An 18710-nucleotide genomic window follows, 5' to 3' on the forward strand; every position below is an offset into this window, starting at 1 on the left:
GCGGTAAAGTTTGTATATATTCCACTCTCCCCAGATTTCACTTGTGGGATCACAGTAAATATGTAGTTATAGTATTTGATTTGTTAAAAGGCTATACCAAAATCAAACATAATCAAAATTGGTACGGTTCGGTGTTCCTCTTTTAAGCTTTTGTTTTATTCTATTTCAAATTGTTTTGTTCAGTTTGTTCCATTTCAATTTTACCGAATTATGAACATTCCTGGTAATAATTTGAACAGGAATGTTTTGTAAACACCTAAATTCACTTTGCAGTAATAAAAAGATGGCGCCAAAGCAGCAAATTGGATATCCTTATTCAGAGGAACTAAAATATACATAAAGGGAGGAAATTATACAGAATATAAAAGAGCAGATGGAGAAGCATGCCCAAAACAAGATGGAGGCATGGTTTAGGCTAAAGAAAATAGTTCTCTATAAAAACAATGTAATTCTTGATTTTTTGTAGATTTTAAATTTATCATATTATATTTGATTTCTAAGTCCGTATATACAATCCCGCGAATGGCATAATATTAATCATATTCCAAATAGTCAAACTAGTAAAGGATTACCTCAATAACTGCAAAATTGGAAAGGAATGAACTACTTGCCAATGTTTGATGGTATCATAAATCTCCACTCACAAAATTAGAAAGTACTTAAAAGATTTTTTCTTTTATATAAGACATGCATGATTATACGAAGCCAAACACAAGCAAAATTGAACAGTTTCTAGGCATGGTTTTTTCACAAATCAAGGCTATCTTTTTGTTATGCATCTTCTTCTTTTGCTTTTCACAAGCAAAATGTAATATATTTACCGGGCAAAAGTATGAGATTTATGCATGAATGCCCCCTATACTATGGGTTCATTCTACATCTAAAGACAATGATACAGGGTACCATAATATTGCTCCAACAACTAATATCAATTGGTCATTTCATGTCAATTGGTCTAAAACTCTGTTTTTTTTTTTTTTTGCCATTTTTGGTGGAACTTTAAGGGTTTAAGGTATTCAATGATAAAGATAAGTGCGTTGAAGAATTAACCCAAATAGCCGTTTACCTAATCTCTTAAACTAAAAATAGCCGGCGGATATATAATATATGTATCATTTCATGTCAATTGGTCTAAAACTATGTTTTTTTGGCCAGTTTTGGTGGAATTCTAAGGAAAAAAGCTTTTGAGGTATTCAATGAAAAAGATACGTGTGTTAAGGATGCACTTAGTCCTGCCCGTGCAACTGTTTGTCAATGGACTGTCAAGGAAGATGGTATTTATTTGACTGATGGTCAAGGTGTAGGTTACAAATATGTTGATTGGTAAAAGACAATAGTTTATTTGTTCGTTATAGTTCATACAATCAAGAGTAAATTTTTTGTTGACTTATTGTACTTCCCTCCTACAATTAGAATGCAAGAGTGACTTGTTAATAATGGCTACACATAACAAAATTACAGAAGTACAGTATCTACATAAATTTTTCCGGTGGTAAAACGTCTTAAATCAGTATACTGAATTATTTTCTTCTACTACTATCATCTGCCTTTCCGCTTCTTTTGTGTTCCTGCACAATCCGCGCAAAACCATTTTCCCTTTGGCTGTTCTTTAAGGCCAACACAGCCGTAGTGGAACCACTCTATTTTGCACTGTAGAAGGAGTAATCAAATTTTAGCAAATGTTCAATCTAATCAAGTTAAAAAAGAGGATTGATGAAACTTGGCTGAGTACATACATTAGGATTGTCGCACGCAACCATTTCACCATAGCTAACTTGATTGCAGAAACAATATGTTGGTTCATTTGGATCAACAGGTAGATCCAAATCCATTCCACTTGGTGTTGCCGCTGCTGCTGCTGTGGCTGTAGCTGCCGCTGCTGTTGCAAGACGTGTTCTGCGGAAGAAATTATTCCCTTTAACACAAGTTTAGTCTGTACTACACAAGGACAGATATATACAATCACACAGACATTTATCATTCAGGCCACAGAAACTGAACCTTCATGGCGAAAAATGTGGAAACTTGGAAAACTAACACCAAAAGTGAATTAAGCTGGTTCAGTGCCCAAGGGAAGCCATTTTGTCCAAATTAATGCATCAGACAATTTTTTCTGCTTACACTTAATAAAACTGCATCTTTTAGAATGTTCCCCTTTCTAGTTTCTGCAGCAAAAAATCTGACATGACTTTTTGTATTAATTTGCTCCAATGTGAATACTGCTTTTCCAACTAATATCTCACATTTTGTAGAAAACAAAGTAAACAAAAAGAAACCTTAGCCAATTTCTCACTTCCCAATAAAATATTACTTCATATAAAATAAAAATAAAGTGAAACTTGTTTCATGATTAGTGGCAGAAATACAGTGTTCAATAGAAATTCACACTAACACACTCTTGGACAAGCCAACATTCGGAATAAATATCTTCTCTCAACTATTACAAACTCAAAATCATAGAAAACTCATTCCGTCGTATAAAAGGTAAGAATTATAATCCCAAGAGTTGCACCCAGGGCTTTGGTTTAACTGAAAAGGCAGTACAGCATGGATAAGCCACCTATTTGCAATAATGAGTATCTAGCGACCCCCGACCAGTGAGCAATCGGAATTACAGTTCCTTATATCAACGCTTAAGACACCTATTTCCCGTCCTCATGAACGAACTTCTTTAACATCCTAACAGAAGACCATAAATCCTATATAGAGAAGGACCTAAGCACCCAATAATTTACGACTCTGCCTAACAGCCTATATCATTGTCAGCCTGAACTTTTACAAGAATCAACGACTCAAGGGTACAAGGCAAGATAACGCGGTATACCTCATTATTTACGTCAATATATTGCTCATTGTGAAAACAGAGAAAATAAATAGAAAAGAGAACTCATCTTGAATCTCTGTGAATAGCATATTTTGCACTTAGTCAACTGGGAGGACGTGACGTCCCCAACAAAATTTTGGGGGGGAGGGGGGTTGAGGAGCACGCTCTATGGAGGAAGGGGATAGCAGAAAAGGATGGAATTGTTGACATGGGATGGAGGACTGAAAATATCATAATTCCTTTTATATGTGGACTTTGGAGGAATATTATGAAAGGAAGCGGAGATTTCATCAGCAACATAACCTTCAGGGTAGGGGATGAAAGCAGATCAACTTTGAAGTTACAAGTGGTCAGGGCCAACTTAACCCTAAAGGGCTTTAGTCCCCAAAAGTTTAGATTTCAAAATTGCTCAAATTATATATAAGTATATAATATGCAATTTTTATTAGTAAAGAATGAGTCTTTTTTAATTTTGTTGTCAAACTTTCACAAACCATTAAGCACAAATTTCCAAAGCTTATGCTACTATTTTAAAATATGATTGAAGTAATTACAGTTGAAAGTTGTAGCCAATAAACATTGCAGTTAAATCCTACTTCTTTTGTCTAATTCACTTAAACTTGAATCAATCTTCTTTGCAACTTTGACTTTGTACTATTTTCCTTCAATTCTTTGAGTGCCATTGCAAATATTCAAGGTCAAACTAATTAGAATATCAAACTATTAGATTTGTAAAACCAGTCTTAACACTAAACCTTTCTTAAAGCATAATAGTCACTATGATATTCATGGTTTCAACTTATATTTTGGAATTAAAAGTGCTAAGAGAAATTTTAGAAGTAGAGGATAATATTCTAATTGACATACTCAATCAGGTGAAGTCTTTGTTCTTCTTTTCATAAATATTTTATTGCTTATAGAATAATTTAAACATTTTCGGTATTATCTCAGTTGAAAGAAAATTTAAAACATTAAGATCAATAAGATCTTGGTTAAGATCAACACTATCTCAAGAAAGATTTCAAGATTTGGATATAGTCAATCAAAAAAGAAATTGATTATAAAAAATCAAAAAATCATTACTTTACATTTTAAGAAGTTAAAAGGATACACTCCAAATAAAATATACAAAAAAGTTATTGAACAAACTTAAGGCCTCCTAAGATTTTGGCTTTAGACCACATATTCTATAGGGTCGCCGCCCCTGCAAGTGGTGTAGGAAGTGACTTTGAGACATCGCCGAACATTTACAGTATCTCAAGCAGAAGGAGATGACAAGAGAAGATTCGAAGGGTACAAAAGGGAGAAGTTCTTTGGGCCGTAAGGGTTAGGAAGAACTTTCAGGACTAAGAAGTAGTTGGATTGCAAGACCTGGTTGAAATATCTTGCAGGCAAAGTACATTGGCAAAGTAGGCATCATAAGCAGTCAGCCAGTAGGCCAACATTACATTGGTCTTTACACAAAGTCGTAGAGGCTCCGACACCATATGAAAATAGAAAAAGAAACTTGTCTAGAATTGGTTGGTGAATAACATAAATGGAAGCTCCTAATAGTTTAGGTTACATGAAATAGGTAAATTTAAGCTGAAGAAATAAAAAAGTTCAGGCTAAATTAATTTTCCTAAGTAAATATAGTTTAGGCTAAGAAAATTTCCTGAATACTAAATTCCAAATTATGAGATGACCAAATAGAATAATCCATACTATTAACCAAGACATATTCTAACTTTTAGCAACATTGATCTCTTGACTTTCAACACATAATCAATTTATTCTTTTAGATGATTGAGGCTTCTTATTAGATTTCCATTTCAAATAGGAAATGATACTAATTAAATAAATAAAGAACAATCATCCACAAAGTGCAATAAGCATTAGAAATGGTGAAATATGGGGATCATTCCGTTGGATGGCTATTTAGATCAATACTGCAGGAAAAATGTAATAAGCATAGGAATAAGATAGAGATATATCACTTACTTCTTGCGCCCTCCCTTACCTTCACCAGACCTTCCGGACTTTCCATTATTTTCAACAGTGGTAGCAGGAGTTCCAGTAACAACAGCAACATCTCTTTCTGCATAAAAGAGAATCCATAAAGAGAAAGTTGTTCAACAGTCAGAGAAACGAGTAAGTTTGGACACTGTTCTTGGTGAAGAGATGATGAAGCTGATACAAACATACCTCTCCGGAGCTCTTCATCAAATTTTTTCAAGTACTGATCGAGCTGCTGAATGTGAGCGTCTACCTGTTTCAAGAATTTCTCACTAATTGTCATAAAGAGTTACTGATGACCGAATAATCAGCAAAAACTACAACTCTTATCACACCTCAATTCCAAACCACACAATGATCACTTGATTGAAAAAAATAAAAACAATAGTGCATGTCAGAAGTGAAGAAATATGCGTACAACCAATCATTTACTCCTTTTCGTATTCATCTTATCAAAATCATTTACTCCTTTTCGTTGTATCAGTTTGTATTCATGCCGGATATCCGTTCAATTAACACCTGCATAATCTTGTCTTGGGCCATATATTGGAGCATATTTTCAAGGAAGCTGAGATCTCAAAAATAGTCGGGATTCAGCAACCAAAACTAAGTTCACGTATGGGGTGATCAATAAAAATTCAACAGAAGCTCCTTAGACATAGCCCTTGGAATTCATACAAATTTTTTTAGGACATGATATTATGATCAGAATCATGATCATTTTTGTGTGTCCTTTAAAATGCCAAAATTGGAAAATTGCCCTATCCACCATACAGTCAAACAGGGACTTTGTCATAATTGCTACTCAGAATGACTGTCTGGTTAATGCCGTAATCTTTCTCTTTTGTTATTCAGGAACAAAGGGAATTTAGACAAAAACTTCTTCTACAGGTAAAAAATGAACAAAATATTTCAAAGATTAACACACTCACAAAACCATTTCTACATTTTATCCAATTCAAGCATCAAGAGAATAACCACTTGATCATCCATTTCCAACTTAACAAGGACGCTAAAAATAGGAGAATGACCAATTGAGCTTAGAGCAATTGCACCTAGAATAATTGAACTGAAGGAACTGTGACTATTGAACGAAACTGTTTGCTTGATGTAGAAAGAGGATGCAATTCCCAAAATACCTACCAGATCATATGCCTGAGAAGCTAATGCAACTTTCTCATCAGCAATTCGGATTGCATGCTTTTGCTCATCCAATGCATCATCAGAGAATTTGATTAGTGAAGAGTCTGGTGTCACGTTACCAGCCTTAATACGCTGTATCATATCCTCTATTTCTTTCTCACAACGTTGCTCATTTTGCCTCTGGACTCCTGTTCAGGGGAAAAGAAAAGCACTTTCTTGGTAATAATGCCATACACTAGGCAACAAAGAAACAACATACACCACTAACCTACTGTGCTCGTGTCGGGCTACTAACACAGCAATGCTAAATAATACTGAGAATCTTACAAAATCACCCTATATTCCCTTCTCCAATCAGGAGTATACTTATGATCATCTTTGCATTGTAAAACAGAACAAAGGGGCGATATGGCTAATTGCTGAACCAGTTGAACACTGGCAATCAGAATGGTACTGTTTTGTTCTGCAACTTAACGATGATATACCACTGAAGCTTCTACTAAACTAGGTAATGGCAGTAGTAGACGTTCCATCAGATATGGTGCAAAGGGACTACATGAAGGACTACACGCTACAATAAGCTGCCTGTCAGCATTGTGCCAAAGATGGCTCCTTATTCCACTTAAAATCCATAAACTTTCCAGACTCAGAATGCTAGTGGATTATCAATCTACTAGATATTGTACAATTGTACTTAATTAAGCACAATACAATGGAAAGTTGGAAAGCAGCTCACTTGCATAAGAGAACTTTAATAGTCCAATAGTATATAAAGCTTTGCACTATAAGTAATACCTTGCAGACTTTTATCTAAATCACGCAATAAGGCATATTTCCTCCGTAAATGGTTCGGAAGAGCTTCTATATCTGAGACAATGTCATCAATATAGCAACTTGTTAGAAATCAATGCAGAATTACACAGAGGAACTAATTCATCCATAATTAGTAATGCATCACACTTGCATAGACAATACTGAATATCATGCTCGAAACTAGAATAGGTTCAGCGTTTCGCCTCGCTTAGGCAACATTTCAATTCAGGCCACCAGGAAAGTAAGGCATGCATCATATCACTAATGGGTTATGTCATGAAGTGGGCACTACTAAATAATAACTACTTCACTAAGTTACAAACTTTAAAAAAAAATCCATTTCCTTTTTATATATAATTATTTTATTGTGCTAATAGTTTATCACTTTTTATGACGGTGGTGTCCGCCCCCGCTTGTGCATACCTCGACTATTCCACCGGGTACCTGCTATCTTCCACCAATACAAGTTGCGTTTAAAGTTATTATTCTAGATTACTTTTTAATTTTTGGAATTTTCTTCTCGCCGCTATATTTGCGCCTTACACATAAAGCCCCAACAGACATTAGCAGCATATATGCTTAAGTTATTTGGAAAACTAAATTTATCAATCCAATTATTGTCCTTACTTACACATTGGGAATGTATAGTAACATTAAATAAAAAATTGTTAAATCTGAAAAAATGGAAACCTTTAAGCTCTGTCGGAAACAGCCTCTCTACTAGAGCTGTCAAAACGGGCTAGCCCAGTCCAACCCAGTCCAAGTCTCGTGGGCTTTTAAATTTGATGGGTTAGGGTGGGCTGGCCCTCCATCTAGATGGGCCTTAAAATGACCAGCCCAGCCTAGCCCTAAGAGGGTCGCGGGCTAGGACGGGCCGGCCCTTCAATTCTTTTAGAAAAAAATATTTTTTCAATTTTTAGATATTTTTTCGTGACCTAATCTCTTAATCATATGAACGACTTCTGTTTATTTAGGTGTACAAGAATCTTAATATTTGACAAGGAATCTCGTAATTGAAACGCAAATTCTCTATATCTCTTCTTTTTTTAACATTACATGAATATTTTTTAGTACTTTTCTTTCACTTTCCTTAGGTTCAGGAATTGCTTTAATAAGTTTATATGTTAATGGTTTTTATTTAGGTTTAACATTATTTGTTGATTTCATCATTATAATCCATAAATTTTAAAAATTCGTGAAATTTGCTAGTGTTATCAATTTTCTTTAGGTATTAAAACTTGACCATTTCTATACTGAAGAACAATTTAATAATTAATAATATATTAAAGTAACCAGACTGATTATTGGCCACTCAAAGTAATATTTTCTTTTGAAAAATATTATTATTGGCCACTTAAAACTTTCCTAGTTCGTTGTTAATTAAGCAAAAGAAAAACTAATCTTGTCATACTACATGCATGTCAAAAATATAAATTCTAGTTGACATGGAAGGGTAAATGAGCAATCTAAGGTTGAAAAATGGGGATTATAGTTAATATTTTTTTAGTTTTTACTTTTTTTAAATATTTAAATGAATTTAATTAATTTTTGGCCCATGGGCCAGCCCAGACCCAACCTCGGTCAAGCCTCAAGGGCCAGCGGGATGACTTGGGCCGCGCTTATAAGCCTCAATTTTAAATGGGCTAAAAAAATCCCAACCCAGCCCTATCCAAGTAGCGGGTTTTGACGGCTCTACTCTCTACCCTCAAGGTAGGGGTAAGGTCCAGACCCCACTCGTGGAATTGTCTAAGGTCCAGACCCCACTCGTGGAATTGTACTGGATTTGTTGTTTTTGTTGTTTTAAGCTCTACATTAAAGAAAATACAAAATAACGCTACATTCGATAAATCTATAATACAGAAATAGGAACAGATAACAATTATACAAAAAAAAAAGTATGGTAAATAAAACTTTAAAACTAAAATTCAGACTTACTGGCTTGAAATTCATCGATGAATGACATTTTCCGGAGAAACTTTATATTTTAGAGGAAAATTTGACGATTCGGTTAATTGCATGAGAATCTTCCCGCCAGCGACGATTTGTTCGTTTTGAGTTTCAAGCCCTAATATAGGATCCGATTCCGATTAATACTAGGACATTTATGCCCCTAAAGTTTCTTTATTTTTACTTTGGGGTAATTTCACTTTAGTCCTCATGAGATTTCTGGAATTTGTAAATCTGCCCTATATGGAATTTTTATTTTCAAAGAGAGATTTGTGTTTTTGCCAAAATTGGGGATTTTGTTTGTAATATTTAATGAATCTCTAGTATACTATTTGGCATTTAGGGAGAAATGCCCTTTACTTGTAAAATTTTGCATTTTTCCTCATTTAATTTTATTATTATTATTATTATTATTATTATTATTATTATTATTATTATTATTATTATTATTATTATTATTATTATTATTATTATTATTATTATTATTATTATTATTATTATTATTATTATTATTATTATTATTATTATTATTATTATTATTATTATTATTATTATTATTATTATTATTATTATTATTATTATTATTATTATTATTATTATTATTATTATTATTATTATTATTATTATTATTATTATTATTATTATTATTATTATTATTATTATTATTATTATTATTATTATTATTATTATTATTATTATTATTATTATTATTATTATTATTATTATTATTATTATTATTATTATTATTATTATTATTATTATTATTATTATTATTATTATTATTATTATTATTATTATTATTATTATTATTATTATTATTATTATTATTATTATTATTATTATTATTATTATTATTATTATTATTATTATTATTATTATTATTATTATTATTATTATTATTATTATTATTATTATTATTATTATTATTATTATTATTATTATTATTATTATTATTATTATTATTATTATTATTATTATTATTATTATTATTATTATTATTATTATTATTATTATTATTATTATTATTATTATTATTATTATTATTATTATTATTATTATTATTATTATTATTATTATTATTATTATTATTATTATTATTATTATTATTATTATTATTATTATTATTATTATTATTATTATTATTATTATTATTATTATTATTATTATTATTATTATTATTATTATTATTATTATTATTATTATTATTATTATTATTATTATTATTATTATTATTATTGAGGAAGCGGAAGGACTTCGTAAATGAAGATTCAAATCTCCACCCACGATGTGACGACCCGGTCGGTCGTCTTAAGAATTAACGCCCCTATCCCCTATTAACTGCTTTTTCCAAGTTTTTTTCTGCTATTTTGATTTGACGGGATGTTCGGTTTTAAGTTTCGGAGAGTTTTGGGATACTTAGTCCCTAAATGAGAGCTTAAGTGTTGGAAAGTTGACCGTAGTCGGGATAGTATGAAGACGGCCTCAGAATGGAAATCTGATGGTTCCGTTAGATCCGATGGGTAATTTTGGGGTTGGGAGCTTGTTCGGATTGTGTTTTGGAGGTCCGTGCTAATTTAGGCTTGAAATGCCGAAAGTTGAATTTTGGAAGTTTCCGGTTTGATAGTGAGATTTTGATCCGAGGGTCGGAATGGAATTTCGAGAGTTGCAGTAGTTCCGTTATGTCATTTGGGATGTGTGTGCAAAATTTCAGGTCATTCGGACGTGGTTTGGTTGGGTTTTTGATCAAAAGCGAAATTCGGAAGATTTTAGAAACTTAGGCTTGAATCCGATGTGTTTTGGTTGATTTGGTATTGTTTGAAGTGTTTTGAAGATTGGTACAAGTTTGAATAAGATTTTAGGATATTTTGATGCCTTTGGTTGAGGTCCCGGGGGCCTCAAGATGAATTCGGATGGTTAACGGAGAAAATTTTGGAGTTGAAGTTGCTGCAACAGCTGGTCTTCTAGTATTTTCGCATCTGCGGCTTGGGGACCGCAGATGCGACGCCGCAGAAGCGGCTTTGTGTCAATTCCTCAGGAACCGCAGTGCGGTGAAGGGCTCGCAGAAGCGGAACCGCTCATACGGTTAGAGGTCCGCAGATGCAGAAGTTAGCATTTTAATGAAAGTCATAGATGCGACGTTGTGTCCGTAGAAGCGGGACCGCAGATGCAGTCCCAGGGCCGTAAATGCGGAAATCGCTGTGCAGAACATATAAATAGTTGCCTTCTCGAATTTGAGGGATTCTTTCACCATTTTCATCCGGGTTTGAAGCTTTTGAGAGAGATTTTTGAGGAAAACAAAGGGGAATCACTTGGAGGTAACGTCCTTGACTTCATAACTCATTTTTATGTGATTAAAGACCTAATTAGTGGTGAGAAATCTGGGAAAAATAGGTAATTAGGGCTTGAGTTTAAGAGGCCTTTAATATAGGATTTGAAAGGTCATTTAGACTCCGATTTCAGTGTTCTTATTATGTATAGACTCGTGAGAGTACGGGGTTTCTAAAAATATAAATTTCACCCGATTCCGAGATGTGGTCCCGAGCGGCATTTTGGTCATTTTACATAATTTCACGTATTAGCTTAGAATTTAATTGTAGAATCAGTTACTTGAAGTGTTATTTACATTATGACATTGAATTGAATAGATTTGGGCCATTTGGAGTCGAGTACTCGTGGCAAGAGCATGGTTTTGGATTGATTTTGAGTCGGTTCGAGGTAAGTGGCTTTCTAACCTTGTGTGTGGGACCTTCCCCTTAGGATATGATATATTTGATAATTGAAATGCCTTGTACATGAGGTGACGGGTTCGTACTTGAGCTAATTGTTGAAAATCCGATTTTACTTTAAGTATTTCAATTGAGTTCCTTTTTCCTGCTTTACTCTACTTGCGAATTTAGCATGTTGTAGTTTAGAAAAACATGTTTAGTTGACTTAATTGCCTATTTGCTTAAATTGCTTTAATTGCATTACGTGAAGCATGTTAGGCTAGAATTAACTATTTACTTGGTACAGAATTTGCATTTAATTGAGTATTCTTGTGTTGTTTCTATGTGTTTTTAATTTGGGACTACGGGACGGCATCCCAGGAGATCCCATGTACGTATTATGATCTGAACTGAGGTGCAGGATACCAAGAGATCCCTAGCATATATTGAGGATACCAAGAGATCCTCAGGATACCAAGAGATCTCTAGCATATATTGAGGATACCGAGAGATTCTCGGGATACCAAGAGATCCCTAGCATATATTGAGGATACCGAAAGATCCTCGGGATACCAATAGATCCCTAGCATATATTGAGGATACCGAGAGATCCTCGGGATACCAAGAGATCCCTGGTATATATTGAGGGTACTAAGAGATCCTCGAGATACTGAGAGATCCCCAGTTACTTCTTTGTGGTTTGCCTTCATCTCTGTTTCCGTTATTGTACTCTTATTATCCTGTGTAGATTCTTACTGTAGATTCTCAATTGTACTGCTTATCTTATCCTGTCATCTTTATAATTATTTAATCTCAGTAGGGCCCTGACTTTCCTCGTCACTACCCAACTGAGGTTAGGCTTGGCACTTACTGATTACCGTTGTGGTGTACTCATGCCCCTTCTGCGCATGTTTTTCATGTACATATCCAGGTACCGCTACTCAGGCCTATCATCCTTGAGGAGGCGACTGCTCTAGAGACTTCGAGGTACATCTGCCACGTCCGCAGACCGAGAAGTTTCTTTCTATTTCTGCTTTTAGTATTTTAGCCCATCTGTATTTGTTTTCTGTTCTTATTAGACATTCCGGAATTAGAGCCATGTAGTATTGATCTTAGCTTGTGATTTGTGGGTTTTCGGGTCTTGGATTTATGTTTTGGTATTAAGAGTTAAGCATGGTGTATGCTGAGCGGCACATTTAAACACTGTTACTGCTTTATTTCTGTTTTAAATTGTTTACTTCTGCAAAATTTTGGGTTTTTCTTTCGCAAACTAGGCTTACCTAGTCGTAGAGACTAGGTGCCATCACGATGGTTCACGGAGGGCGAACCGGGGTCATGACAAGTTGGTATCAGAGCTCTAGGTTCATAGGAGTCACGGATCACAAGACGGTTTATTAGAGTCCTGCTGATCGATACGGAGACGTCTGTACTTATCTACGAAAGGCTATGTAACCGTTAGGAAAAATTTCACTTCATTTAATTTCCTTGTCGTGCGATATTTTGACATCACAATTCTAAACTTTTGTCTTCTATTCTATCACAGATGGCGAGGACACGTGCTACTCAAGATGATCAGGCACCCGCGCCCCCTACTGCAGCCGTCAGAGGCTGGGGCCGGGGTAGAGGCCGAGGACGTGCACATGGTGCAGCCAAAGCACCTACGCGAGCTGTTGCCGAGGTACCACCAACAGTTCCAGCCGGAGTCTAGGCACCTGACACGCCTACTGCTACTACTACTCCAGCTCTTCAGGAGACTCTGGCACAGTTCATGAGCATGTACACCACTTTGGCTCAGGCAGGGTTGCTTCCCCTTGCAGTAGCCACATCCTAGGCCGGGAGAGGAGCACAGACTCCCACCGCCCGCACTCCTGAGCAGTGAGTGCATGTTGAGCAGGTCCCTGAGATTATTCTTATACCGTCTGCAGTGCCAGTTCAGCCCGAGGACAGGGCAGCGGCTTCCGAAGATGAGCAGTTGAGGCTTGAGAGGTTCAAGAAGTACAAGCCTCCTATATTTAGTGGTCTCGCATCGTAGGATGCTCTGGGATTTCTTGTTGAGAGCTACCGCATTCTCCGTACCATGGGTATATCAGGATCGAGCGGGGTTTCCTTCACTACCTTCCAGCTTCGAGGAGCCGCCTATGAGTGGTGGCGCACCTATGAGTTAGACAGTCCGGATGAGGCTGCTTCACTAACTTGGACTCAGTTTTCAGATCTGTTCCTAAGAGAGTATGTTCCTTAGAGCCTCAGGGATGCACGGCGCGCAGAGTTTGAGCATTTACACCAGGGCGCTATGACTGTCTTAGAGTATGCTGTCCGTTACACTAGTTTGGCTAGGCATGCACCAGCCTTGGTTTCTACTATTCGCGAGAGAGTTCGCTGGTTTATTGAGGGCCTTATTCCTAGCATCAGGTCTAGCATGGCTCGTGAGTTGGAGATGGATATTTCTTATCAGCAGGTGGTGAGCATTGCTAGGAGGATTGAGGGTATGCACACTAGGGAGAGAGAGGAGAGGGAGTCCAAGAGGTCTCGAAAGTTGGGCCATTATTCTGGTGCCCGTACCCCAGTTGCAGGTCATCATGGTAGGGGTTATATGAGTCGTCATGTTCATTCAGCTCTTCCAGCAGCCAGTAGTGCTCCAGCTCCTCCTAGACCTCAGGAGCATTATTATGCACCACCGGTATCTAGCGCGCCTCCTACGCGGGGTGCTTTCAGAGGTCAGTCCAGCAGACTTGGACCTAGCCAATCACAACCACCACGCCCTCCCAGAGTTTGTTTTGAGTGTGGTGACACACGTCATATGGTGTGGGATTGCCCCAGACTTGGGAGGGGTGCACCTCCACAGACTTCTCAGTTCACAGCGTGCCCCGCAGAGTTCTTAGGCTATGGTTACAGCTCTAGTTGCTACCCCACCTGCTCAACCAGCTAGAGGTGGAGGTCGGGGAGGTAGAGGTCACCCTAGAGAGGGAGGCCAGGCCAGATACTATGCCCTTCCGGCTCGTATCGAGGCTGTTGCCTTTGATTCTGTCATCACAGGTATTATATTAGTTTGCCACAGAGATCCATTGGTTCTATTCGATCCAGGTTCTACTTACTATTATGTGTCTTCTTATTTTGCTCCGCATTTGGGTGTATCTCGGGATTCTTTGAGTTCCCCTGCTTATGTTTCTACTCCTGTGGGAGACTCTCTTGTTGTGGACCATGTTTATCGATCGTGTTTGGTTGCTCTTAGTGGTTTTGAGACCAGAGTCGATCTATTATTACTCAGCATGGTTGATTTTGATATTATCTTGGGCATGGACTAGTTGTCGCTCCTTTATGCTATTCTTGATTGTCACGGCAAAACTGTGATGCTGGCTATGCCAAGTGTACCACATGTTGAGTGGAGGGGTACTTTAGATTACACTCCCAGTAGAGTTATTTCTTTTCTTAAAGCTCAACGTATGGTTAATAAGGGGTGTGACACGTATTTAGCTTATGTGAGAGACGTCAATATTGACACCCCTTCAGTTGATTCAGTTCCAGTAGTACGGGATTTTCCCGATGTGTTTCCAGCGGATCTTCCAGGCATGCCGCCTGATAGAGATATTGATTTTGGCATTGATCTATTGCTGGGAACTCAGCCCATTTCTATTCCTCCATATCGTATGGCTCCTCCTATGCTGAATGAGTTGAAGGATCAGTTACAGGAATTGCTTGATAAGGGTTTTATTCGGCCCAGTGTATCACCTTGGGGTGCTCCTGTCTTGTTTGTGAAGAAAAAGGATGGTTCTATGCGTATGTGTATTGATTATCGCCAGTTAAACAAGGTTACAGTGAAGAACTGTTATCCTTTGCCTCGTATTGATGATCTGTTTGACCAACTTCAGGGCGCACGGGTATTTTCTAATATTGACTTGCGCTCAGGTGACCATCAGTTGAAGATTCGGGAGCCAGATATCCCGAAGACTGCTTTCAGGACTCGGTATGGTCATTACGAGTTCCTTGTTATGTCATTTGGGCTGACCAATGCCCCAGCAGCCTTTATGCATTTGATGCACAGTGTGCCGGCCGTATCTTGACTCGTTCATCATTGTCTTTATTGATGATATTCTGGTGTATTCCCAGAGTTAGGAAGATCATGAGCAGTACTTGAGGACTGTGCTTTAGACTTTGAGAGAGAAGAAGTTATATGCTAAATTCTCGAAATATGAGTTTTAGTTGGATTCAGTGGCATTCTTAGGCCACATGGTATCGAGTGAAGGTATTCATGTGGAAATGAAGAAGATAGAGGCTGTGTAGAGTTGGCCCAGACCATCCTCAGCTATAGAGATCCGTAGTTTCCTTAGTTTGGCGGGTTACTACCGTCGTTTTGTGGAGGGGTTTTCATCGATTGCAGCCCCTATGACCAGGTTGACCCAGAAGGGTGCTCCGTTTCAGTGGACGGAGGAGTGTGAGGCGAGCTTTCAGAAGCTTAAGACAGCTTTGACCACAACCCCAATTTTGATACTGCCTATAGGTTCGGGGTCTTATACGGTCTATTGTGATGCCTCTAGGGTTGGCCTCGGAGGGGTGTTGATGCAGGGTAGTATGGTGATTGCCTACGCATCCAGACAGTTGAAGATACATGAGAAGAACTACCCTGTTCACAACCTTGAGTTAGCTGCCATTGTTCACGCCTTGAAGATTTGGCGCCATTACTTATACGGTGTGCCTTGTGAGATTTATACTGACCATCGGAGCTTGCAGCACCTGTTCAAGCAAATGGATCTAAATTTGCGCTAGAGGAGGTGGTTAGAGTTGCTGAAGGACTATGATATTACTTTTTTGTATCACCCGGGCAAGGCCAATGTAGTGGCTGATTCCTTGAGTCGTCGGGCGGAGAGTTTGGGGAGTTTGGCATATTTACCAGCATAGAAGAGGCCTACAGCGATGAACGTTCAGACCTTAGCCAGCCAGTTTATGAGATTGGATCTTTCGGAACCTAGTCGGGTTCTAGCTTGCGTGGTTTTTTGGTCTTCCTTATTTGATCGTATTAGGGAGCGACAATATGATGACCCTCATTTGCGTGTCCTCAAGGACAAAGTTCATTACAGTGATGCTAGGGATGTGACTATTGGTGATGATGGGGTATTGAGGATGTAGGGTCGGATTTGTGTACCCAATGTTTATGGGCTTCGAGAGTTGATTCTAGAGGAGGCCCATAGCTCACAGTATTCCATTCATCCGGGTGCCGCGAAGATGTATCAGGATTTGAGACAACACTATTGGTAGAGGCGAATGAAGAAAAATATAGTTGGATTCATTGCTTGGTGTCTCAACTGTCAGCTGGTGAAGTATGAGCACCAAAGACCGAGTGGGTTGCTTCAACAGAAAGAGATCCCGGAGTGGAAGTGGGAGCGGATCACCATGGACTTTGTAGTTGGGCTCCACGGACTTTGAGAAAGTTCGATGCTATTTGGGTGATTGTGGATCGGCTGACCAAGTCCTCTCATTTCATTCCTATGTGTACTGCTTATTCTTCGGAGCGGTTGACGTAGATTTATATTCGGGAGATTGTTCGTCTGCATGGTATTCCGGTTTCCATCATTTCAGATAGAGGTACTCAGTTCACATCACGATTCTGGAAGGCCGTTCAGCATGAGTTGGGTACTCGGGTGGAGTTGAGTACATTATTTCACCCTCAAACTGATGGACAGTCTGAGCGCACTATTCAGATTCTTAAGGATATGCTCTGTGCGTGTGTGATTGAATTTGGAGGGTCTTGGGATCAATTCTTGCCATTGGCGGAGTTTGCTTACAACAACAGTTATCAGTCCAGCATTCAGATGGCACCGTACGGGGCTTTATATGGTAGGCAGTGTAGATCTCCGGTGGGTTGGTTTGAGACGGGTGAGGCTAGACTATTGGGCACAGACTTAGTTCAAGATGTTTTGGAAAAGATTAAGGTTATTCAGGATAGACTCCGTACAGCCCAGTCCATACAGAAGAGTTACGCGGACCGGAAGGTTCGTGATATTTCCTATATGGTTGGAGAGCGGGTTCTGCTTCGGGTTTCGCTTATGAAGGGCATTATGAGATTCGGGAAGAAAAGGAAATTGAGTCCGAGATTTATTGGCCCTTTTGAGATATTGAGGCGTGTTGGGGAGGTTGCTTATGAGCTTGCCTTACCTCTCAGCTTGGTAGGAGTTCATCCGGTATTTCATGTTTCGATGATCCGGAGGTATCATGGCGATCTGTCGCATGTGTTGGATTTCAATTCAGACCAGTTGGACAAGGATCTATCTTATATTGAGAAGCCGGTGGCAATATTGGATATGTAGGTTAGAAAGTTGAGGTCAAAGAACATTGCATCAGTGAATGTCCAATGGCGGGGTCGGCCGGTCGAGGAGGCGACCTAGGAGACCGAGCAGGATATGCGCAGCCGTTACCCTCATCTTTTCACTACTTCAGATATGTCTCTATGCTCGTTCGAGGACGAACAAATGTTTAAGTGTAGGAGGATGTGATGACCCGGCCAGTCGTCTTAAGAATTAACGCCCCGATCCCCTATTAACTGCTTTTCCCAAGTTTATTTATGCTATTTTGATTTGCCGGGATGTTCGATTTTAAGTTTCGGAGAGTTTTGGGACACTTAGTCCCTAAATGAGAGCTTAAGTGTTGGAAAGTTGACCGTAGTCGGGACAGTATGAAGACGGCCTTGGAATGGAAATTCTATGGTTCCGTTAGCTCCATTGGGTGATTTTGAGGTTGGGAGCATGTTCGGATTATGTTTTGGAGGTCCGTAGCTAATTTAGGCTTGAAATGCCGAAAGTTGAATTTTGGAAGTTCCCGGTTTGATAGTGAGATTTTGATCCGAGGGTCGGAATGGAATTCTGAGAGTTGCAATAGTTCTGTTATGTCATTTGGGATGTGTGTGCAAAATTTCAGCTCATTCGAACGTGGTTTGGTTGGGTTTTTGATCAAAAGCGGAATTCGGAAGATTTTAGAAACTTAGTCTTGAATCCGATGTGTTTTCATTGATTTGGTATTGTTTGAAGTGGTTTGAAGATTGGTACAAGTTAGAGCAAGGTTTTAGGATATGTTGATACCTTTGGTTGAGGTCCCGAGGGCCTCGGGATGAATTCGGATGGTTAACGGAGGAAATTTTGGAGTTGAAGTTGCTGCAGCAGTTGGTCTTCTGGTATTTTCGCATCTGCGGTTTGGGGATCGCAGATCCGGCGCTGCAGAAGCGGCTAAAGGGCCGCAGAAGCGGCTTTGTGTCAATTCCTCAGGAAATGCAGATGCGGTGAAGGGCTCGCAGAAGC

General features: G+C 38.1%; 1 protein-coding gene across 3 annotated transcripts; it reads right to left on the minus strand.

The window, feature by feature from the left end:
• Positions 1–1316: 1316 nt before the first annotated feature.
• Positions 1317–8857, minus strand: LOC107766110 (PHD finger protein ING1). 3 transcript variants are annotated; one of them, XM_075257034.1, is made up of 7 exons: positions 8711–8857; positions 6758–6829; positions 5959–6150; positions 5009–5068; positions 4824–4901; positions 1737–1896; positions 1317–1650 (listed from the first exon to the last, which is right to left on the minus strand). In XM_075257034.1, the coding sequence occupies exons 1-7, from the start codon at positions 8736–8738 to the stop codon at positions 1641–1643; spliced, it is 600 nt and encodes a 199-aa protein (XP_075113135.1). In that variant the 5' UTR covers positions 8739–8857; the 3' UTR covers positions 1317–1640. The 3 variants fall into 3 exon arrangements, with proteins under 3 accessions (XP_075113135.1, XP_075113133.1, XP_075113134.1); XM_075257032.1 differs by having other exon boundaries at positions 4805–4901; XM_075257033.1 differs by lacking the exon at positions 6758–6829 and having other exon boundaries at positions 4805–4901; positions 8711–8841.
• Between the last annotated feature and the right edge of the window lie 9853 nt (positions 8858–18710).

Source organism: Nicotiana tabacum, chromosome 7 (assembly GCF_000715075.1).
Source record: "Nicotiana tabacum cultivar K326 chromosome 7, ASM71507v2, whole genome shotgun sequence".
Classification (NCBI taxonomy): Eukaryota; Viridiplantae; Streptophyta; class Magnoliopsida; order Solanales; family Solanaceae; genus Nicotiana; species Nicotiana tabacum.

What these genes read in the sequence shown, in the direction of transcription:
- LOC107766110 (XM_075257032.1), bottom strand. Translation starts at nt 8,738, where the DNA reads ATGTCATTCATCGATGAATTTCAAGCCA. An exon ending in TGATGAAGAGCTCCGGAGAG is followed by an intron (nt 4,902 to 5,008) that starts GTATGTTTGTAT and finishes TCTTTTATGCAG; the next exon opens with AAAGAGATGTTGCTGTTGTT. An exon ending in GGTAAGGGAGGGCGCAAGAA is followed by an intron (nt 1,897 to 4,804) that starts GTAAGTGATATA and finishes TTTCTTCCGCAG; the next exon opens with AACACGTCTTGCAACAGCAG.